This window comes from Cyprinodon tularosa, unplaced genomic scaffold (genome assembly GCF_016077235.1).
Source record: "Cyprinodon tularosa strain WSP-4 unplaced genomic scaffold, ASM1607723v1 ctg12, whole genome shotgun sequence".
Taxonomy (NCBI): domain Eukaryota; kingdom Metazoa; phylum Chordata; class Actinopteri; order Cyprinodontiformes; family Cyprinodontidae; genus Cyprinodon; species Cyprinodon tularosa.
This window is the reverse complement of record NW_024038003.1, coordinates 1,477,677-1,502,179: the sequence shown is the minus strand read 5'-3', so window position 1 is coordinate 1,502,179 and position 24,503 is coordinate 1,477,677. Positions and strand designations below refer to the sequence as shown.

The following is a 24,503-nucleotide window of genomic DNA, read 5'->3' as shown; positions in this document are numbered from 1 at the left end:
ATCAGTGCCCTCTGTCTCCGCCTCAACGGCAGCTTGAGGGAAGCGTCTGCAACAAAAAGCGAAAGAAGAACAAACTAGTTATTCACATACTTTATCACTTTATGTGCGTGCAGAAAGGTTGTTTTTCTTGTTTTTACTTCAGGGCACCTGAGCTCCTTTCCGTTGAGTGTTCTCAAAGACCCGCCTGGGACGGAAGCGTCACAGGAGCGCTTTTTCCCCCCCCATAGGGACTGAGAAGCAGCACATTGGACCCACGCATCTTATAAGGTACGTTCATGCGTTAGCCGCGGCACTGTGCATTGTGCTACACTTCGTCATGAAGCTTTCTTGCTTTAAATTTAGAACTTTAAAATGTTTTCGAACAGGTGCTGGAATTATTTAGAAGGGAGCTTCCGCATCTTGGGCGTTTCTATGCTCAGGTAAGAGATTCATGAGACGCTCAGGTCTGCTGACGGTTAGACAAGTCATGGTGCCCTGCTAAATACTACCAGCTCTGTTGCCAAGACTTTTAATTAAATTATATATATATATATATATATATATATATATATATATATATATATATATATATATATATTTCTGGTGAAACTTCTTGAAAAACAGTCCCAGTGATGCAAAAAATTGTGTCAATCAATCTTTCCCATGGGCAACACTGTGACATGCAGCACAAAAACATAGGTTCCTCCTTACAATTCAATGTGCTTTTTAACCAATCTACATAAACAACATATATTTACTGAAAGCTATTAATCAATTAATTTATTTGTTTATATACTTATTCATTTATTTATGATTGAATGTTTAATTTTAATACTAGTAGGTATTAATTCTTGTTTTAACTAAATATCAAAATATTTAAATTAGTTGACTCTGATGGCAGCTACATAATGCTTTTTTAAACAAATATCTTCCATCACATTTGTTTTAAATGTCCTGATGACTATTGGTTTGCTTGATTTGTAGCTCAGGAATTTGGTCACTAATGTGGTGTTTCAAAATTACAAATCCTTTGATGAAGGGAAGGCACTTTGAAAAAATTAACACAAAAACAACAAAATGCTGCAGTTGCATTGTCTACTACAGGATACTTAATTGATATCATTAAACAGGGATTTAGTAGTATAAGTACAAGCTTTATTTTTATTGTCTTTATATAAAGATACATAAGAACAGAAAAAATATGAAATATATAAAAGGATCAATAAATGCAAGATTAATGTAATTCAAAACAGTGCAAAAAGCATCACTCAAATAAAAAATAATAACTTGCCTCTCCCCCTGTGGTGCAGCACCAAGCAACTAACAATACAGTCAAGTTTGTGTCATCTTCACTGCTGCAACCACTCTGACATGTACGCTGTTGGCTTGTTGATCCATGCTTTATATTAATAAGTAATTAAGGGATTTCTTTTTTTAAATTCAGGAATTAGAATATTAAAGGTCTTAAAAAAAAAAATCTTAGTCCTACAATTAACATCCGGAAACCAGCAGAACTTTGCAGTGAACCCTCTTCTTGCCACTCCCTTGAAAACTTTCTGGAGGCACCCCTTTAATTATCTCCATTTTTGGTTAAGCAGCGGACTGGTGAGCGATTTTCTGTGAAAATGGCTTTGCTCCAGAAAATGTGAAAACATCTCTTCAGGCCCGCATTCTCTGACATGCCGGGGCTCATCGTATCGACGCATACACCTACTCAGGAGAGGCACACACACCTTCAGCAGGTTCTGCTACTAAAAGCAGACTGACTACTCAACAAAAACAGAAAAAAGCTAATAATATTACAGCTATGTAATCAAAATTGAATCAGGAAAGAAGAACTGGGTGCTTTTTTTCTGGTTATAGCGTTTATTTTTATGATGCTTGTAGTGATGCAATGATTATCAAACCTCAGAGTGTCCTGTTTAGGCAAGCAAGCGTTTTGCAAGCAGCTATCTTCTTGCAACATTTCGGTGGTACAACCTGAAAGCTCTGTGTGAAACTTGTGGTTCTGTGTGGTGCAGCAGAGCCCAGGCAGACATCCCCTGCACCCTGCTGAAGGCTTTTCATGGCTATGCATTAACATCACTATGGCTCTGACAGAATTACTGCTGGGCTGACTTTAGCTCACTCTGCCTCCTTTTTTTTTAACATCCTGTGTTTGGTCTTTAGACCCTCTCTGTCTCAGGTCTTCAATGTTGTGCATTCATAGTGATATTCATACAGTCTTCTCTCTTTCAGCTCTAGCTGGCTTTGTGTCTTCACTCTGTGCCATCCGTCTCACCATGGACGCCCTGCTGAGCGGGGCCAGTGAAGGGGCCAGTGCCCTGCAGACTTCATCACGTCACAGATGTCCCTTGCTGTCTTTATCCCTGTATGAATGACTGTTTTGGAAAAAATAAAGCCCCAAAATTCCTCTAAGATTGAACAAAAGGAGCCATGCATCCACTGCTGTCCCTCAGTGTCTTCGGACTGCTGCTGCTGCCCGTGGCCTTGATGCTTGTGGAGGACTCACCGTTGGAAAGTGTCCCACACAGATCTGTGTCCTATCAAAGTGAGTCTTGCTCTTTTCTGCTTCTGTAAGCTTGCTTTTTAAGTGTGTTGGCTAACATGCTGCCTCTCTGATTAACGGTGAGTTAAGGACTCTTCTCTCTCTAGGCAACAATACCCTTCTGTTTCGGGAGGAGGGCGTGTTTGACTACTCCTCCATGTTGTTAAGAGAAGACCTGGACTTGCTGGTGGTGGGTGCCAGGGGGGAAGTCTTCGCTCTCAACCTCACTGACGTCACCAAAAAAATATCCTCAGTAAGGACATTTTATTAAACCACATTACAATCCAGCTTATCGCCTTTGGCCAAAGCTTTTGACACTAAAAGTGTAAAGCGCTTTGGAGTATTACGGTATTTCATTGCATTTTAGGCCAATTATTCACACCCCTGGGAGATTTGGATTTCTAATTACTTACATCCAATTAATTAGTTCCTAATAAGAAAATGAGATGGGATCTCTAGAAATATAATTATACAAAAGATCAAGTAAAATCTGATTTTTACAGAAATAATGTATTCATTACTGTTTGCATTTTACTGAAACTGATGTGTGGCACAGTGGTGAGGTGGTTAGCACCATCGCCTCACTGGAAGAGGGTTCTGGGTTTGAGTCCCGGAGGTCCCCGTGTCTGCCCGGGTTCTCCAGTTTCTTCCCATAGTCCAAAAACCTGCTTTTTAGGTTCATTAGACATTCCAAATTGCCCTTATTAGTGAGTGTGCGTTGTTGTTCATCTTTGTGTGTCTCTGTGTAGCCCTGGGATAGGCTCCAGTCTCCCTGACGACCCCATTAGGGGATAAGCAGTTAAGATAGTGGATGGATGGATGAAACTGACATGATGGGAATAATTCATACCCTTCTAATTACTCTGCAGTGCTACATTAAAGCTATCAAACCCTTCTTATTTTTGTTTATAATCCAGTTTGTGCATCTTTAAAAATGTGTTTTGGTGATGAGGTCCAAGTCTTTACAGTTGGAACGCCTCCTTGCAATCACCCTAATCTTTGGCTGCCTCTCAAATTTTCTCTTTTTGATTCATGTCAACTTTCCTACCAACCTAAATAATAATAATAATAATATTTCTCGTCTAAAGGAATAATTCAGTCTAATGGAAGAAACATCCATCCATTATCTGACACCCTTGTCCCTAATGGGGTCGAGAGGGGTGCTGGTCAATGGGCAAGAGGCAGGTCCACACTGGACAGGTCGCCAGTCGTGAAACAAACATTGAAACATGAATCATTTAGCAGTCAATGATGGCAATAATTTTTGGCTTAAAGTTTCTTGCTGAAAGAACATGATCACATTTGTTTTACGCTGCGTGAAGCCATCATGGTGGAAATAAATATTGAAGATAAATACTGAATTTTTAAAGATGCAGCAGCTAAACTGGATTCTGGTTGTTGGTTCAATGGGGAATTTACACGTGGAGTCAGGGGACTAATCCCATTTTTCAAGTATTTGTAAATTACAATTTTTGACTTTCCAGGTAAATATTAATGGGAAAGTAATCTGCAGTCTTTGATATTAATGTTTTCTCTTTTGTTTCTTTGTGTAATGTAAGCATACCAGTTTGGAAAATGGAATATTAGCTAGGATTTAATGATCTAATCCATTTAATTGCAGCTGGAAGATCATTTCTTCCTGTTGGAAGGTTGGACCACCTTATCCCAGCTGAAGAAAATCATCCCCATGTCACAATCTTGTATAAAGTTGTAAAATCTCAGAGTCAAGTAAAAGTTTAGGTAAAATATGACTTTGGGAAAAAGTCACTGACTAAAATGTTACTTCAGTGAAAGTCTCAAAGTATTTAAAATCTCATGTACTTAAGTATGAAAATCACTGTAAAACTTTTTTTTTATTTTGGTAAACTTTGAAGCTCAAATTCACTTAAAATAATACACACAACCAAGTGCAAGAGAAAGCACTGGGTTGTGCTTAGACAGAAAATACAACCTTTTTGTAAGCCATCAGTTTTCCTTCTTCATTTAAGGTCAGTGCAGTACACTTTAAAATTGTACATAACCAAGTGCAGGCAAACTTTAGATCGGGGGTGAATACTAAGAACATGGTTAAGTGGTAAACCAGGCTTAATTAACCTACAGGAAGTGGTAAAACTGTTACATTATACTCAACATTTCACAATAGTGCCTAGTGACCAAGCTATATTTACTGAAACAGGAGGATTACAGCCATTTCATAAGAAGTTACCTTGATGTGTTTCTTCAAGTTGGACGGGGAGTTTATGTAAGAATTTTGGGCAGGCATAACAGACACTTCCACAAGTACGATGAATCTTTAACACCCACAAAAGGGTACATTGTGTTTAAATAAGGCCACGTATTCTCATCACCGACTGGTGGTTCCGATGTAGCCGTGTCTGAAGTTGCTGCAGTCGCTGTCATTGTCTCTGTCTCCTCTTCTAAGTGGCTGCTGCTGAATGCGAGATCGGCTTTGTGTTTAATGGTAGAAGCGAAACAGGTGTATCCTATTGGTGATTAACAAGCCCAGGGAAGTCCTGAATTTGTTGCAGACAATCAGTAGGTGGGGTCAAAACACTTGTGTTTCTCTCTCTCGCTCAATGTTTTTGTAACAAGTAACTAAACCAAACATTGAAAATGTATTGGAGTAAAAGTATGCCATTAACTTTGGAAATATAGTGAAGTAAAAGTAAAATTTATAAAACAAAAATTTATAAACTAGGAAAGTATAAAGTACTCCAAAATATACTCAAGTACAGTAGTGAAGTATTTTTACTTCGTTACTATACAACACACTAGGGGTGGAACGGTTCACAAAATCCACGGTTCGGTTCGATTCACGGTTTCGTGGTCACGGTTTTTCGGTTCGGTATATGTTGATTGTTACACCGAAATCCCATAAAAATTTATGAAATTAATGAAAAAATCCCCCCAAAAATAATGGATTGTAATTATTTTAAATGATCCGCGGAAACCCTGAATCATTTCCGTATGTTTTGCTGCTTTGAATTTAATCACCTCGCGCATGCTCTCTACCATCTCCAAGGGACTCAGAGGGGAGCGGACGGGAGCCACAGTGGGGGCTGTAGGCTTTGCTTTGAGCACCCGGTCTGGAGCGCAGCGGTGCGGAGCGGGGGTTGCTGATGGAGTTCTCCACTGACACAATTCTCCACAACTGATTTTTTTCCCCGGCTACGCTGCTTCGCTTCTTCTTCTTCTTGTTTACTACTGGTGGTTGGCTTTGGTCGCAGTACCGCCACCTTCTGCTCTGGAGTGTAAACGCTTCGCCTATGAGAAAAAGGAGCAGCGCATGAACCGAACGAAACACACGTGAATCGAACCGAGACAGTCGAACCGAACGGTTCGGACGGTTTTCATAAATCGTCCCATCCCTACAACACATCCATCAATGTTTCAAATCTCAATGTTTCAGATTTGTATACATAAACATTTTGGGAGGCTTGTGTCTTTTTCTTTCCGCTTCCTGCACTAACGAAAATTGTGTTCTAAAGAAATAAAATATTACTTGTATTTTGGTTTGGAGCTACACCCATTAGCTACACCCATTTTCTAAACAAAGGCCCCACCTAATGGCACAACTTAGGTACTGCATGAAATATAGAAAAAAGGTCTCTCTGTAATGTTTATCAAAACATTTTAAATAAAAAAAAAGAGCATTCCAGAAACAGTGGGAAAAACAACAATAAATAAATGCGAGCAATAATTTCATTCCCTAAAAAAAAAATATCTAAAATTTTATTGGAAGAATAAATTAGATACCGCACTATAAGACACACCTAAAAGCCTTCAATTTTCTCAAAAACCGACAGTGCGCCTTATAATCTGGTTCCCCCCCATGTATGGATCAAGATTAAGCTTCAACAGGTCTCTAAACTAGCGCGCATTGCATACTGGGAATTTCCATTTCCATTTGTTTGTGTTAAGACTCCATAATGGCTCCTTTCAAGAGTATGACACAGAGTTTAAACTCAGTGCTATCAGGTGCACAGTAAAACATGAGAATAGAGCAGCAGCTCGAGAACTAAACATTAATGAATCAATAGTGCAAGTGCAGGAAGCAGGAATATTGGTGTCAATAGGGCATTCAAAGCTAGACAGCAAACGGCGTGGGAGCAGTGGATGACAGAAGGCAAACACACGTTCACCAGGATGGGTAGACAGGGTTTGATGACATACGCCACTATCTGCTAGTGGACGTTAACTGCATGGGCATATATATCAGTCTCAACTGTGATCTGAGCTTCCAGGAAGGCAGGGAAATAAACTGAACTGCCAGAAAACAGCAGCGACATTGACTGAAATAATGAAGGCTTTGACCAGCCGCAGCCGGGCATGTTGGATCTTGCATTAGCCCAACTGTTCAATTCGAACACTGAAGAAGAAAGATTTGAGGGATTTGTTGATGATAAATGACGGGATACATTGACATTTACATGTTTCTTTTGTGTATTTACAGCTAAAAAGATGGTTGGTCATATTGTTAATAATATATCAATAAAGTTTGATTTACTAATTTGACTGTTTTATTGACATTCTCTTGGGCTCAGTTGCATCTAGTGGATGCATAATGCAACGCCAGCCACTTCTGTAGCTTCTATTCTATGCGCCTTGTAGTGCGGTACACCTTATAAATGAAAAACATGTTAAAATAGGCAATTCATTAAAGGTGTGCCTTATAATCCGGTGCGGCTTATAGTGCGTTAAATATGGTATATTAAATCTGACAACAATCTGTGTTTTTCTCCAAGGCTAAATGGGAAGTTTCGAAGCAGCAGGTGTCGGAGTGTAAAAGAAAAGGAAAGAATGAAGAGGTAAGTTGCTCCAGTTAAAAATGCATTATTTATAGCATATTGAATCATTTGTAAATCTATTTTAACTGACATATCCAGACAGACTGCAAGAACTATATCAGAGTACTCCATAAGAGGGAGGATGGTAGGATGTACGTGTGCGGAACCAATGCTTTCGATCCAGAATGTGACTACATGGTAGGATATCTAAGATAATTCTCTTTTAATCAGGATTGTGATATTTTCAGAGTCCAATGATGTCCGTCTCTTGTTGCAGTCTTTTTCAGATGGAAAATTGAATCTTGAAAAAAAAGTAGAGGATGGAAAAGGAAAGTGTCCCTTCGATCCGTTTCAAAGACATGCCTCCATTATGATAGGTGAGTAGAGATAATGAACTTCGAAAGGTTTGGGGAAAACTTTGAATCACCATTTTGATAAGAATCTAATTTCCTGGCAGAGAATGACCTCTACTCAGCCACTTCCATGAACTTCCTGGGCTCTGAACCTGTCCTGATGCGCAGCGCTCCTTCCTCCATACGCACTGAGATAAAAAGCTCCTGGCTTTATGGTAAAACGTGATCCGCCAAAGGCTACAACCTTCCTGCATCCCTGAGTGGTTTCTTTTACTGTTTTTATCTTAGAGTTTTGCTTAGCTGTGTTGATGTAAAGGCACAGTTTGGCCAGGTATTTGATCCTGGACTGCCTTCAAATTGTTTTGGTGTTTTAAACTAAAAACAAATTGGGTCATCTGGACATTCTTTGTCTCATTAATTTGCATTTGAACACACAATTTCAACTATGCTACTGTTGCATTTTTTAAATTTTCTGGATAATTCAATTAATTTCATAAATAAGCACCAATTCAGAACACATGTCATCTCAAAGGCACTTTACAGAGACAATACAGTAAGAGTGGTTAAAGTTTCTAGGAAGGAAAACCAGTTGATTGCATCAAGTTATCATCTGCTCATGCTAGATGAGTTTACTGCACTCATTTTCACTTGCATTTTAAGATGATAATGCATTTTGTTGACTTTGTCAGCAATCCCTCCCAACAAGCATGCATGCAGCAATAGTGGAGAGGAAAGCTCCCAAGCAGCAGATAATTAATCTCTTTAGAATTTAGTGTTTTGAACTAGCTGAACATCATTTTTCATGGACTGTGGATTGATTCATTTGCATGAACGGAACAGAGTTTGTATTTTTGCAACTTTGAGCAGTAATAAGCTGATCAGTATCAGTGTGTCTGGCCTGTGTGTTTGGTCAGATAAAGGAACTGTAGGAGCCAATTATTTTTTTTATTTTTGTGGATAATCTAGTTAAATGTATTTATTGTACTTTATTGTTTAATATCTGTTTTGAGATGATGATTTTTGATTATTTAGTTATGTTTCTTTGTTTCTGGTTAGTTATGAACAATTTGGGTGAATTAAGTTTATAAATAGGCTGTCAAAGGTAGGACCAGCATGCAGCTGGGTGGGCTTATGGTTTTTTACCAGCTCAAGAGAAGCACCTTTTCTGTTTGCTTAAGGAGAAATAAACCAAGAAAACTGAAGGAGTACACCTGGAACATTTTATTCTTTTTTCCTGCGTTAATTTACTTGGCCATGTTTTGTTTTCTGCTACTTCAGATCCTAACTTTGTTTCCATGGCCTGGATGCCCGAAAGTGAGCAGAGCGAGGACGGGGACGATGATAAGGTCTACCTCTTCTTCAGCGAGACGGCTGTGGAGTATGACTGCTACAGAAAACTGGTGGTGTCCCGCGTGGCTCGTGTGTGCAAGGTAATCTCAACGACAATCACAGACACAGGACTTCCTCAGCTGCTCCGGTTCTGCCCTTTCCGCTTCGTGATCATGCTTCCCCTCTGTCCGTGTTTCCATTTGACCTTGGGTTGTAACTCCATCCTTCTGTGCCCGTAGGGGGATCTCGGCGGTGAGAGGACGTTGCAGAAGAGATGGACATCCTTCCTGAAAGCCCGATTGGATTGTCCAATCCCAGGCTACCGTTTGCCTTTCATCATCCAGGACTCGTACCGCTGGTGTGACTCCTCTCGCCACTGGAAGGACTGCATTTTTTATGCCGTCTTCACCCCTCAGTCGTACGTTTTTCCCAACAAATGATGTTCTATGTGGTTGAGTTTTAACACTCTGTGCACCTTTGGATTTCTCCTTATGTGTTTCAGGGAAATATCGGATATTTCCGCAGTGTGCGCGTACCGTATGTCTGACATCAGCAAAGTGTTTTCAGAGGGGAAGTACAAAACCCCGGCCTCCGTAGAAACCTCTTTTATAAAGTGGGTGATATTCAGCGGAGAAGTCCCAGTGCCGCGGCCTGGAGCTGTGAGTCGAGCTTTAATTCATAGCGTGTGTCGAAACAGAATTTCAATGTGAGCCTGGGTTCTTTTTTTACAAGCCGACCCAGCAGGAGTCCTCTTGAACTCTTTACTGTTTGTGTTCCCTCTCTTTCTCTCCTCGCCTTCCTCCTTCGCCAGTGCATAAACAACGAAGCTCGTAAAATGGGGATAAATCAGACCCTGCAACTCCCTGACAGGACCCTTCAGTTTATTCGAGACAAGCCCCTCATGGACCAGGCTATTGAGCCAATAGAAGGCGTCCCCGTGCTAAGTCGAAGGGGAGCGAAATTCACACAGATCATAGTGAACCAAGTCCAAGCTTTGGATGGTGAAAAGTACAACGTCATGTTTATAGGCACAGGTGTGTGTGTGTGCTTGTTTCTGGTTTAAGCTCTATTTCTTTTGTTCTTAGTTCCTAAACTCATGTTCTATTTTTAAAAGACCAAGGAACACTACTGAAGGCTTTCAGATACAGTGACGGGGAGATGATCATCATAGAAGAAGTCCAACTCTTCTCCTCTCCTCAGCCAGTCAAGATCCTCCAGTTTTCTAACAAAACAGTAATGCCACTGTTGTTAGACAATCCCCACTTTAAATCACTATTCAGACTGACACTAAATCAAGTTTTCTTTGTTTCGTGCAGGGTCAAATTTACGCCGGATCAGACGTGGGCGTTGTTCAAATCTCACCGGCTAACTGTGAGAGGTCCTCAACGTGCAAAGACTGTGTTTCAGCCAGAGATCCATACTGTGGATGGGACAGTAATAAGGGAAAATGTGTTTCTCTTTCCGGTAGCCAGAGGTAGGCAGCTTTCCAAACAATCAGAGGAAACAGTGAACACACTATAGTATTCATACTTCTTTAACAAATGCTTTTGTTTTGTCCTGCAAAGAAAAGCTTAATGTATTTAAATGTGATATAATGTTGTTAATCAACTCGAACTTGTGTTTAGTTGTAAACTGGAAGGGAAAGGATACACGGTTATAAAACTCTGAAAATCACACCTTTAGCTGCAGCTGCAGCTTCATGTCTCGACTGGTTCTGAACATTAAGAGACTGAAATAACTCAACCTCAAGCCCTAACAACTTTTAGACTTTCTCTGTTTTTTTGCTTTGTCCATTTTCCAATTTACTATTGACTATTTATCTGCACTTGCCATAGATAATAATCCCCACGGCAGGATGCTGCCACCTCTGTGTTTCACTTTAGGGAAGCTGTATTCAGGCTCCTGTAGGGTGTAGTTTATTTATTTTTTTATTTTTTTAGCATTTTGTAAGTGGGCCATAAAATGTTAGTTCTGGTAACATTGAGAACCGGAACATTTTTTTCCACGTTTCTTGCCACCTCTATATTTGTTCGGTAGTCTTTATTTCAGTTTAAGTAGCCTGTATTTCAGGCAGATGATCGGGTTCAGCTAGGTCTGCATTTATTTTATCATCTTTACATTTTCGGATGACAGATTAAAAAGTGCTCTGTGACGTTTAAAGCCTGGATTATTGTTTAGAATCCTAACCCTCCTATAAATCTCTCCCTATCTGTTCTGTTTCTTGGTCCTTCTAATACTGTTTGTTCAGTACTGTTTATTAACCCGTGGGCTATTTGATATAATGTAATGGAGGATTAAGGAAGACAACTCATGGTATGATCCCCTGTCATCCTTTACATCCTGCAGGTCTAGATGTAGGTGTAGTTGTTTGCTGCAATATGACTTTTAAAAGCATGTAGTTGCACTGACATTTATGTAGAGGAAGACAACGTTTAAAAAGCATGTATTGCCTTCCAGTTCACAGTCATGTTCTGCTTTTGTTTGTTTATCAGAAAGAATCCTTATACAAGGTTTCTGCGGGTCATTAAAAATCATTAAAGTCATTAAATTATTAATTTTTTTTATTAAAATTCATTGAATGTGTTTATTGTGACATTTAAAATGCTTTATTAAAAAAATGTTTATAAAAACAATTTAGTCAGACATATTATATCACATTTGCACTGGAAAAAATCTAAATCTAGATAAGTCTTTTTTTTCTCATAAAAAGTGCATTTGTTCTTGAATTGAGGATATAAAAGAGACACTTTGCTAATGGAACAAGACTATTTAGATTTAAAATAAGAAAACACGATTGCATCGTCTTATTTCAAGTGCATATTATCTGATTATCTTATTTTAAGAGTAGAAATACTCGTTCCATTGGCAAATTATCTAATTTACCATCTCAAATTAAGGGTAAATACACTTGCGTGTAACTGCTTCTGGTTGATTGAAAGCTGTATGTTCAGAAAAGAAGCTTGAGTCGGAGAAAAGGCTAGAGAATAGGCGGGGGGGGAGCAAATTTCAACAAAAGTGGCTGGAAAATGAGGAATTTGGGACATGGCTGCAGCCTGTCCACGGGTACCTGTTGGTGGCATTAAAATTATTTCTGAGCGCATTAAAAGAGCATTACATTTGAGTTATTCATTCCTGTATAAACCCTGTTATAAAATACTCTTTTATATTTCTCTGTGGTAAAATATAAAAAGTTTTGAGCAAACGGTGCTATGCTGGTTCATTTTAAACTAAACTAGTTTTTCCATTTCTTTTTTTAGCATATTAATCCAAAATATGAATGGAAATTCCTCTAATTGCAAGGATGGTGAGTTAGTGCACTCTGGCAGTGGTATCACTTTTGACATTTTAAGGAGCTTGTGGTTAAAGGAATTCCCCTTGTGGATTGTTTTGGGTGGTTAAAGTTATAAAATCCACCTTTGAGTCTTTGCTTTGATTTTAGAGCCTGCTGAGCCCTCCCCGCGCTCCATCTCGCTTGGAGAGAAAGTTGAGCTCAACTGTCCTTCCCTTTCCAACCTGGCAAAGCTCCTTTGGATGAAGGATGACCATGAACTCCAATATTCTCCTCAGAATGGACCGCTCATCCTGAACGGCTTAGCTAATGATGCAGGGCTTTATCGCTGCTTCTCTGTGGAGAAAAATAAAACTGGTGAGCATAGAACCCTTGTAGCTTCTTACCAGGTCAGCATAGACTCCAAAAGGTCGGACAAGACTGGAGTGACATCAGTTCCTCAGCCTCAGAGCAGTAGTGCATCTCATACCGGACTGATCTGTGTGATCATCCTCCTGGCTTGTTGTATTCTTCTCCTTTTGACATGGATGTCTTGTAAGTCCCGCCTGCGTCTGCTTTGGGACGGCATGAAAGGGAAAAAAGATGAACAGGAACAGACTCCCGACCAGGAGGCCAAGCAGCCCAGTGAGCCCTTGGTGGCGAAAACCCTGAACAACCACAACAGTGCTGGAGGTGATTCAGCCGAGACCGACGCACAAAGGGTTCACCTTTCGTCTATGCAGTTCATCGATGATGAGTCATCTGTTTGAAAAGGACTGGGAAAAGTAAATGGATATATTTAGCTTTAGATTCGTCTCTGTGAATAACTCAGTGGAAAAGAACCTGGTTTTCTTTAAAAGGGATTAGAACAAAGATGGCGCATTTCTTCAAGATTTTTAGCAAGATCTTTAATTTTTGTATTGGCTTCATTGTTTAAAAGAAAGAAGAGTATCCTGGAAAAAAAACAACCTAAAAAATCTTGTAGAAAATACATTTCCATCATTTAAACCCTGTAATTATTAAAATACCTGTAGTTTTTTAAGTAAAGGATTATTTTTCTTTACTTATTCTCTTTGACATTTGTGCGATTCTCAGGTTGAGTATTTCTAGGATGAAGGATTACAGGGACCAAGGTTTAACTTTTACTTGGTTTTTGTCCGTTGTAGATTTTGGGGGTGTCTTTAAAAATCACAAATGGCCTTTTGTTAAGATAACTTCAGGTTTGTTGTTTTATGTTATTGTGAGAATAAATCCCTTTCTACCTTTTTACTAATGTAGATATCCTGGTTTAAAAAAAAAAAAAAAGCCAATCATTTCATTCAAACACCATCACACTTCCAGATTAAGGCCAGGTAACCTGCTAGAGTGAAAGTTTGTAAGAGCTTCTTTGTATCTTCTTTACCTTGAAAAAGTAAGGGGGCAATTAAAACTGTCCACTAATGCATAAATCTTGCTAAAAATGCTGAGAGGAATGTTTCTGCTTTAGCTTAAGGCTTATAAAATCAGTTTTTGCTTCTACTCATATAATTCATTGCACAGATATTCATACCAGAGGGCAAGTAGCTGCTACTGTGTAATCAGTTTTACTGTGAGCTCCAGTTTGGATTGATTGATTAATGAATGTGAGTGAGCCAATTTTTTTTTTTTTTCTTATTTAATTAGAGTTAAGAAGCAAAAAAAAAATGGTTCATCTCTCCTCTGGTCTCTATTCAGGAGGCTTTTATTGGAATAACTCATAGTTGTTCAAACTAACTGTAAAGCTTTTATTTTGTTAAAGTTGAATGTTTTGGTTTTTTATGTGTTTTGTAATGTTCATATTGTTCACTGTCTGGATGAGTTTCCAGGAGTTTTCTACTGTAAATGGAATTGAGCCACATTGTTCTGATTGCCATCTGGAAAGAGTTTATTTCTTTATTCCTTTGAAATAAAGTCACTTTTTTAAATATTCTTTTAATTTATAAAAGACTTTTCCTCGGTTTAAGTTGTTTGGTCGTCATGCTGGAGTCCCCTGTGACGGCCTGTGTTCTGACAAACATTAAAACTGCTTCTTTTCAAAGTTTCCGTTCTGCAGTTGGTCCATAAGGACTGAAGGTATTAACTTTATTTTCAGTTAAATGAAAGTTATCAATATATATATTGAGAAATAAATGCATCCAGGATGTTAGGCTGTGTTAAATGGATCGATAGAGGGAACATGCAAAACACAAAGAAAGGTAGCTGGAAAAGGGGCAAAGCAACAGCTTGGATCACAGTAATTTGAAAATTCCTTCTATAGACTAGATTAATCCTAATCAAGAAGGGTATCAAAGAGATCAGTTAATAATTGTTGCATTTCTCGACTTGAAAATTGCAGTGACCCTCTTTAAGGTCATAATCTGGAAGAGGAATATCCTTTCTGCATAAACAAGCCCTAAGATGGGTTATCTAAGATTTCTAAAGAACCGTTTAAAGAATAATTTTCTGAGTGATCAAAGAACAAGAAAGACCTGGAACCAGCAGCTACAGTATAGGGGACCAGGAGAGACGCTAAAACAAACCCCTGCTATTTCAAATCATACAATTAAAAACCTAATTTGAAATGAATATTTTCAAATTGCACATTTTAAATTAAACTATTAAAGAATTGTAAAATATATTTATTAATTAATTCTTAAATGCTGCAATTTGAAAATGTATTTTCTAATCATGTTTCTAAATGGGGACTTGAGAACGACAATTAATAAATATATATATATCTTTCCTAATAAAGATTTTAGAAGATAGTGGCCTATAGAGCTTTTCATGGCCTTATTAAACTTTCAAATCCTATTTGAAGTTCCATCTCTATCATTTCCATGACCCTCTTGGTCCCTGAGCTCACAGAAAACCAGTTAACCAAGATGAAACCCGGTTTCTCATTGGTTAGATCACCACACTTGGCTCACAAAATGACCATCTCATCCATCACCATTGGTCACAAAATGAACAATGGTGATGGATGAGATGGAAATGCCTTTAATGATTTAATTGAAAATTGCAATAAAAAAACACATTTCAAATTGGTTTTCTAATTGTATGATTTACATGTTTAACTTGAAATGGCTTTTTTTCCTGTTTAAGTGACTCTTCTGGTCCTCCATAATACATATCTTTTCAGAGAACAGCTTTAAAATCAACTATAATGGCTTCCATTTCTATTCACTGCTCAAGACGCCACAACTTAAAAGAAAATCACGTTAGAGTCTAAAGTTGATAGAAATCTAGTAAAAGGGTCTGGGTTAGGCGAGATCAGACTAAACACTGGATTTCAACCTATACATCGAACAGAGAGGAAAAAGAGCTGTAAACTTTGAGCAGTTCTAGGGGTCTTTATCTAACCACACCGAGGATGATTTTTTTTTTAAGCGATAAAGATTTGTAATAATTTAAGATGAGGTAAAGGTTGATTTCTTTCATCAAGACAATGAAATTCAACAGGAGCAGGTGTCCATTAGATTCAGAGGGAAAAAAGGAAAAAGCTGCTAGTCAGTTACATGACAAAAACCCAAATGGCAAATCTAAGGAAAGAAGTAAATAAAGGAGGCTATAATAGACCTCTTCAGGGATGAGACCAAAAATCACACCTAAGCAATCCAAATGACTAACTTCACTAGAAGAATAAAATAGACCCCATTAATGGCATGGATCCATCACTTCTCTCCTGTATTATTACTGCAGCAGTTATCTAGAGTTAACCAAAGTGAATACCGTAGTCCTGATATTAAAAAAGCCTTCAATGTTTGCTTTCTAATCAACTTTTACAGTACTGCTCAAACTCATTTTGCAGTTCTAATCCATTTCCAGTATCTTGTACAGCTCTGTTCTAGCTAATGGACTCATGGTTTTCATTCCTTTAAAAATATTTCTCTCAGGTTGTGAATTTCTTGTAAATAGCCTCATTTAAACAGATCATCTATGATTTTCCAATGATTTCACCTTAGATTTTAGAACAGTCAATAATTGGCAGCTTCCAATCAGTAGAAAAAAAATCTTTAATTTGTATTTAGCTGACATCATTTACAGTTTAACTATTACACAACATTACAGCGTTTGTAACCAAAGCTCTACTTTAATGCGAGAGCAGCTAAAAGTTGAACAAAAGACCCAAATCATCCAGTTTCTATGTGTTTTTCTAGGTCTGATTTCCCAAACTGCTCCCTGAGGTTTAGGTTCATGTTGGTGGTTTAGCCTTCATCTCCTATAGCGATATCTCTTAAAGTGGAACCAGAGCTGGAAAATCCCGTTGGCAAACTGACAGCGGAAGCCGTGTCGGTGGGAATACTCCCACTCCCTGTTCACAATCTTAAAAGCAATGTCCTCATAGGGCGGGCCGGCGTGGAACCTCAAAATCCCAAAGTCCTTGTTGTCGGGACAGGGTTCCAGGAAGTACTGGGGCGTGGAGCGCTTGTCGATCAGGTCGGGGTAGAAGATGTTGAACTTGTATCCCTGGACGATCTTGGGCGGGGGGTTGTCGAAGTCGTAGTGAGTCTGGTTGTACTTGTTCCACTCGAAGCCTGTGTGGACCCTGTTGAAGAAGCGGGGTTTGCGGGGACGGTACTTATCCGCCCACAGGTACATTTTCCCGGCGACGGGAATCTCCACGCTGAACTGCGCCTCGTCGTTGCCCATCCCCTCTTTGGCTCGGCGCACAAAAGCATCTTCTGCGCTTTCGTTGGCGTCACCTGAGATGCACAGAAAGAGATATTTTGGAGCTCTGATATTCACACATCTAAGTTCCCTTGGAGGAGTGAGCCCAAAGTGCCTTACCTGTGACTTGAAGCTGTCTACGAGCTAACTGGAGCCTGTGTGCATCTTCCTCAGGCGTGATGGTGTGAGTATCCAGAGGCAGCTCAGAGAGGGTGAGCAGCGTGGGACTGTAGCGACCGGAATCGTACTCCGCCTGGCTCTGCTGGATGAGGTCCTCTTCTGTCAAAACAGCCTCTGCTGCCTCATCCTTTCCCTCCTCATCTTTCTCCCCTCCTTCCTCATCCTGGCTCCCCGCTGCAGAGGTTGAAGGGGCCGCCCCTTCTTCATCTTCTCTGTTCTTATTTGTTCGGGATGATGATGTGGACGGGCCGCCGTCTTCTGCTGTCCTCTCCCTCATTTTCTCCCCATCGCTAAACAATGAGATGTTTGTATCAGACAGACGCTAAAATAAGACTCCTTATTTCCATGCTAAACATTAATAGTGTCTTTCAAAAATCCTTAAAGCAGGGGTGGGTAATTCCAGTTCCTGAGGATTGGTTTCCTGCAACTTTTAGATGTGCCTTTGGTTCAACCCACCTGAATCAAGTAATTAGATGATTGAGAGGACGCTGGAGGAGCTGACAAAATACTGACGAGGTAACTCAGCTGTTTGATTCAAGTTTGTTGGACCAAGGATGGATCTAAAAATTGCAGGATACTGGAACTGGAATTCCCCACCCCTGCCTTAAAGGGAAGGATCTGACTGTTTTATCAGTTAATTTGGAGATTTTAGGTTGCACAAAAACACAAAGTAAAAATTCATTACTTCAAATCTGTATCATGGACTTCATTTATAGTCCACTCCTTTATCTAAACAGATCGTGATTGATCTGCAGACCTTCCAGGACACGATCGTCCACCAAACCATTAATCGGGTCCCGGACCATCTCTAAAGGTGCTGCAGGTGTGACTGCAGTGACGCTGTTGGTGCTTAAAAGATGACTTCCTTTATCAGGATAAGAGCATTTCAGCATTTAAGTGCTTAATGGGGCTAAAACATGGCTACCCTGGAAGAAAACCTGTTAGGGGTTGTAGAAAAGTGGAGGTTTATCTTAGAGAGGGATAAGAGCTCCAATGGGTTGTTTATATCCAAATATATTCATGCGTTAGAATGGTCTAGTCAAAGTCCAGACCAAAATCCAATTAAGAATATGGGGAAAGACTTAAAAATCAATTTGATCGAGTGTGAGCCACTATTGGGAAAACTGTGAAGATTTAGTTACATAGCAGAGAGTAAACCAGAGGCAGGTCCATCAAATATTAACCAACGGCAGCTCAATAAATAGCTACCCAATCCTTTTTGGGGGGTTTTTTGTAAACAAATTTAGCAGGGATAATTACACAAAAATGTGAGAAGGATCAAAAGGTGTGAAGGCACTATGTGGCATGGCAGTAACTCACTTGTCTTCGTCGCTCCTGGGTTCCTCTTTGATGATGGGGAACAGAGGTTCGCTTTCCACTCCCTGTTCCCGTTTCAGTTTGAACAGCTTCTGACGCAGCACATCCTGATGGCGCTCTCTCAGCCTGCAGATTTAAAATCACAACACAATGTACTTGCACCAAACTAACCTTCACAGGCAGCCTTTTTCTATATTGTGTATGTTAACAGAAAGCACCCTCTCACCTGGCTCTAGCCATGTAGACCCGAACTTGCTGCAGCAGACTCTCCCAGTACCCGATATCGAGATTGGACCCCCCTGCACGGATCTTTCCCTCGATGTTCAGGTGCAGAGCCTGCAGCTGACTGTAGGTTTTTCCTTTGAACACGGACTGGACGTCAGTGCTAACAGCTGTGTTGATGCCCTCACGTCGATCACCTGAAGGTCAAAGCAAAGTATAAGGTTTTAAAGATCTGCAATTAATTAACTGTTGACAAACGCAGCTATAGAAAGAAATTATTTTGGAATATTTATGCTTCAATTACAGAATTAGCTAAGCACCTAATTTTACCCCCCCCCCCCCCCCCAAAAAAAACACATTCAGTTTATGCTTTAGCGACTTAAGCTTGGTGCATAACTCATTTAAAAGATATGGATGAGCAAAGCTTTCTAAAAAAATACATAGATAGGATAAATGAAGTGGGACAACTGCACTGCGTTTATGGTAAACAGTTAAAAATTGCAGTTTGATCAATCTAAGGCTGCAGAAACAAACCCTCCACAACATAAAACGAAGAGTATCCAAGTGGCTTTTGTTCATTCGGAGGAAATGAAGGAAATAACTGTTTAGATCAACAAAATAAAAAGGCTAAATTTTCACCAACGACATCAGGACTTTTTCAATAATAAATAATTCTTCTGTTAGTCATTTTCTATATGGACGTTGCTGGACTATGATGTCTGTACCAGGTCCTTTCCCAGACGCCTCCAGTTTCCTCAGCTTGCTGATCTCATCCTCTGTGATGGTGGTCATGTCTCTCCAGAAGTCCACATTCTTGCCCTGCTCCAGCTCCATGTACACCTTTCAGACAGAAAGCCATAAAAAGTTAATTAAAAAGGTGAAAGCACACCTTAACAGACTGTTCAACACAAACCAGCCTGTGAAACAACTAAAGAAAAAACAAATGATATCTGAGACCGGATTTTATAACAACCTACATGTATTGATTATCCAAACTCTACGTTACCGTTTGGCAGGATATTAAAAACCGCAGATATATCAACTGGAGATGAGTGAAAATTAGGGCTGGGTATTTTCACCAAAGTCCTGAATCGATTTGATTTTGATTCATTCAGTTCTAAATCAATTAATTTCGATTCAATCTGTTTTTACAAAAATGAAAGCGGTTCAACTGTGTTTCAAAATACTCATGTATTTTATTTTTTTCCTGTCATATTAAACACAAAGTGCAAACTTGTAAATCGGACAGTTTAAACTTGTGATGTGAACAAAGCTGTCTCAAAAGTGCAAACTTGTTTGTGAAAAGTGAAAAAGTGAAGCCTCACTCGAGCAAGCAGACGTAACGCAGCGGGGACACAGCAGACATGCATGAGCTGCATTATCTCCACTGCGCAAACCATATTTGCTGCGTTGTCTGTAACAACTACAGGATGTTTGCTGGTCAGCCTCCATTTGTTAATGTCTTCAATCAGCCTATTAGCTTGAAGTAATGTTGAGAGCATTTTTCCTGCTCATTTGAATGTGAACGTCACGCGCGTCACTATAAAACGAATTTATCTCATTTCCTAGACATTGATTTTGCAAAATTGTAAAGGAATCACTTCAAAATCAATTTTTTTACCCAGCCCTAGTGAAAATCATCCCTAAAAACCTTCTGAAGCTTTTATAGGATCTTACTGATGTATATTAAAAGGTAAGGAATAAAAATGGATATAAAAGCATAAACAAAAACTTTGGTTTGGATTAAGGTTCTGGGAAAATTTATATCAGGACTGTTTTAATCTGTACTGTGGGTCTAAAACCTTAGTGACCAAAGAACCTTTTTTGCAGTTTTTTGAAGAAGAATTGCAAAAAAATAAATTGTACATTTAAAAACTGCTGTTCTCTTTTTTTAAACAATCAATCATTAAATGACAGTTTTAAAGTCCAGTCCCTGACTTAACCCAAAAAATAAAGAGAAGGTTCCAGATTCCTGCTTCAGATAATAATCCCCACAGAATGATGCTGCCTAAAAAAATCTTTCTGGTTTTAAATTATTTTTCTTGTTCCTATTATCCTGCAAAGATTTCATGAGCTCAAAGACACATTTTGAGCTCTGATCATGGCTGACCTTTATGTCCTCTAGCAGATCATCCATGTCGGTGACGGTCAGTCCATTCAGGAAGGTATACGGTTCATGCATCTCCACAGCCAGATCATCATCCTCTGCACTGATGTACTTCGCCAGCAGGTCAATGGGCTTTGCACGGCCATCCCGAATCCTAATCTTGGACCTAATTTGACATTTTTGAACACCTAGGTCAATATAACTCAGCGTGTCACAGATTACTGTTTTAAAATGGTACAGCCTACTAGCCTCAATTTGGCCTGTTGCAGATGGAAGTTGTCCTCCTGTTCAGCCCAGGTTTTGAAGTGTTCTGCCTCTTTCTCCCTCTGTAACATCTCCAGCTCCGTCTCTCTCATGGCTTTCTCCCGCTCCCGCTCCAGTCGCAGCTGTTTAACCTGAACAGGGACACCGCTGGCATGGTTAAACACATCGATCACAGCGACTCCATGTTTTGGGAAGTGCGCTGCTCAACTGATCCTACCTTCTGCAGCTCTCTGCGGTTCTCCTCCTGAATACATTTGTTTCTTTCCTTGAGCTCTTTTTCACTGAGATGGCCGATGCCCTTCTTGACCAGTGCCTGAGAAACAAACACAGTAGTCATGATGAGAAGCAATGTATAGGTTTAAAAATAAGGGGCCAAATCTCCCAAGTAAAGAACTCACTTTCTGCCATTTAAATGTGCCCAACAGGTTGTTGTCTCCAAAGGGGTTGTCGGCATTGGTGTATCCCATGTACTCTTCACTCCAGCCCATCTTTTCTCTTCTCTTCTTCTCTTTTGCTTCTTTCTTGGCCAGCCTTCTGGCTCTCTTCTCCTCTGGCGTCTCCAGGGCTTTCATCAGCTCCTTCTGTTTCTTCTTCTCCTCCTTCTCTTTCACCGCCAGGTTTTCATTATCTGAATCTGAACTCTCTGACGACTCAGAGGAACTGGAGGCCCGCCTTCTGCTGCTCCTACCAGTCCTCTCTTTGCTCCTCTTGCTCCTCTCGCGTTCCCTTTCTTTGCTCTTCTTCTTCTTCCTCTCTCTACTTTTCCTTTCCCGGTCTCTGCTGCTGCTCTTCAATCGATCTTTGCTCTTTCTGCTTCTTGTTGGACTCCCTCGTTCAAGACTTTTTTTGCCCGTCCTCCTCCCTCTATCGCTGCTTCCATCGCTGGAGTCCAAGCCAGATGGAGACCTTCCCTGTCTTCTCTCACGAGATCTTCGGTTGTCCATCTCCTTTCTCCTCCTCCTCATCTTGGAATTATCTGATTCAGGACTGAGTAGAAAAACAATTTTTGCAGGATTACTAAAGCTTAATAAATCATGCAAACCATGAATAAACTAATAATAAAGATCGCATCAAATTTGATCACTGGAATGATGCAAAGAGAGGATAGAATTAGGCAGACTGTATGCATTTATGAGCTACTATGTTCAAAGTGATGAAACTACTAAAAAAATGCTGATACTTGTAATGTTTTTGAGAGACTTAATGTCCAACTAAAGTCCCTGCATACAGCAATCAAAGCTCTTACTATTTAACTAACTTGTTCAAATAGCACCTACATATTTACTAGTGGTGCAACGAATGAATATTTTTACGAGACTGGCTTTCGGCCGATACTTAGAGGTGAAACTGATCATTTCCACCGATTTTATCTAACTCTGCAAAGATCTAGGAATCATCATCCACTGTCAATGCTCTAAACTGATTTATAATTGTGAGAAGTTATTTCAGCAGTTTTTATTGTTTCACAGGTACTGGCTAATGACTTTCAATGAGATAAGATTGAAATATTGAAGGTTTCTTGGGATCTTATAACAACTTAGAGTGTTGTTATAAAAGAATCTGCATCTGTTAAAATTGGAATCAGAATGTGAGGCTTTTTAAAGATCGCTGATCGGACAGAAACCCACCATTGGTGCATCCCTAATATTTACAATAATCCCTCAGTATGTCATTAAAAGTTGGAACATTTCTAGAAATAGATATCTTTCTGGCAGCTGTCTATAAGGGAAATTCAAAAAGGACACGTTCAAATAGTCAATTTAGAGCTTTAGGGTGAAAATAGCACAATTGATCTTCAAGAAAAGAGGTTAGACTGGATGGAGAAAGAGGCACAGGAAAAAATTTAAGTGCCAAAATATCTGCTTTAATGTACAAATTGCTACACAATCAGTTCACATCACCATTATCATCAACATTATAACAAAGATCACTTCTTTAAAAAATAACCTGAATGAAAAGTGAAGCTTCTGAACTTAAAACAAGTAATGTTGGTGGCCAGAAGGACATTGTCATCAGCAAACATTAAATTATTGTAATAATCAGTTTTGTTAGTAGCTATCAATATAACTTACGTGACGTAAGTTATATTGATAGTAAGAATAAATTGATTAATTGCTAAAACCCACTTTTATTGCCTAGAGTTTATTAATGTTTTACATCTTGCCTTCACTGAAACTGACATAAAGGACCACATCCATGATAAAGGCGTTACCTTGGTGATCTATTCTTCGACTTGCTGCTCCGTCGGTGCTCTCTCTGCCTCCTGTCGGCCTCCGAGGCGCTGCCGCTGGACTCAGAACGGCTTCTATGCTGAGGCCCGCGGCGGACCGAAGCTCCATGGTTGGAGGCCCCGCTGCTGCTGCTACTCCTGCTGCTGGAGCTTCTGGCTCTTCCACGGGCGGCTTTTCTGGCGTCTGCAGACCTACTGCGGCCTCTCTGCGCATCCGGAGACCGCGACCTGCTTAATTTAGACTTATTTCGCTTATCTCTACTCCGACTTCTGGACCTGCTCCTGTGTCGCGACTTCGAACCCATAACGAACGTAAAGGGTCTGAGAATGACCCTGTCGCGTAAATATGACGTAACAATGAGCTAAAGGGAGAGTTTGCTGTTAATAGCTAGAGCACATAATAACTACTAGCCAGTAATATATGTAGATATTTTTTTAAAAACATACACTGCTATGCTACTTAAAAGTAAATCCAATAAGGAATACAATCTTAATTCAGATCACCAAAATCTATTATTAAGGCACGTAAAAGCCACCTATAGAGGCCCTTGTTAAAACGGTGGCACAAAATACACGTCATAAGAAACTACAAACCATAAAAAACAAAACAAATGCAGAAGCTTAGTATCACTTATTTTGCTCTTGTTGTTTCTCCTGTTCTTTTTCATTTTCCTCTTGTATTCGATGATGTGTTGTTCCTTTGTTCATTTTCCTGCCAAATCAATTCAGAATTATATTGTAAATGTAATTACATCACGTGCAAAATACCATATAAATCCAAATTGTCTAATCACAAACCCTCATTCGTAATTTTTTAAAACGGAACACAAACAATACCTTATGACAGTAAAAGAATATAAAAACAAGAAAGCTGCCAAAACCTTTGATCTATGTCTGCTCTATAAGATTCTCCATTAAGCCCTAGACATCCATTGTTAGCAATATGCAACAAACCCTTTGAATTATCACAATAGCATGTGCATTCCCACAGTGCCAGTTATTACACATTCAGTGAACAGGAAACTTTGGCAAGCTCTTATTTCTGTTACAACTGGTCCTAGCATTGTATGTTATTATATAAACACACATATATGTATATCAATTCAGATAGTAAGGTGTTAAGAACTCTCTAATTTTCTTAGTATCTGATAACCTAAAATGTATTATTCGGTTGTTCACCTGTTATGTTTCTCTTGTAATTAACAACTGTCAATAAAAACCATAAAAAAATAAAATAAAATCCGCTGCACAGAC

The 24,503-nt window shown here is 39.4% G+C and overlaps 2 protein-coding genes across 4 annotated transcripts; one reads left to right on the top strand and one right to left on the bottom strand.

Annotated features, from left to right (window-relative positions):
* sema4e (semaphorin 4e) lies at window positions 1-13,610 on the top strand. Of its 3 annotated transcripts, XM_038270585.1 has the most exons (15): window positions 1-267; window positions 366-419; window positions 2,218-2,350; window positions 2,439-2,530; window positions 2,635-2,780; window positions 7,273-7,335; window positions 7,414-7,512; window positions 7,592-7,691; window positions 7,772-7,882; window positions 8,946-9,097; window positions 9,236-9,414; window positions 9,499-9,655; window positions 9,808-10,030; window positions 10,111-10,229; window positions 10,313-10,499. In XM_038270585.1, exons 3-15 carry the CDS (start codon window positions 2,262-2,264, stop codon window positions 10,472-10,474), a joined length of 1,692 nt encoding a protein of 563 aa, XP_038126513.1. In that variant the 5' UTR covers window positions 1-267; window positions 366-419; window positions 2,218-2,261; the 3' UTR covers window positions 10,475-10,499. The 3 variants fall into 3 exon arrangements, with proteins under 3 accessions (XP_038126513.1, XP_038126524.1, XP_038126535.1); XM_038270596.1 differs by lacking the exon at window positions 366-419; XM_038270607.1 differs by lacking the exons at window positions 1-267; window positions 366-419 and adding exons at window positions 12,254-12,308; window positions 12,438-13,610 and having other exon boundaries at window positions 2,219-2,530; window positions 10,313-10,470.
* Window positions 13,611-16,257: 2,647 nt separating this feature from the next.
* Window positions 16,258-23,585, bottom strand: cactin. Its single transcript, XM_038270565.1, has 10 exons — window positions 23,232-23,585; window positions 21,418-22,006; window positions 21,237-21,332; window positions 21,005-21,150; window positions 20,759-20,921; window positions 19,374-19,488; window positions 18,653-18,845; window positions 18,430-18,552; window positions 17,050-17,399; window positions 16,258-16,964 (listed from the first exon to the last, which is right to left on the bottom strand). Exons 1-10 carry the CDS (start codon window positions 23,552-23,554, stop codon window positions 16,474-16,476), a joined length of 2,589 nt encoding a protein of 862 aa, XP_038126493.1. The 5' UTR covers window positions 23,555-23,585; the 3' UTR covers window positions 16,258-16,473.
* Window positions 23,586-24,503: the final 918 nt, after the last annotated feature.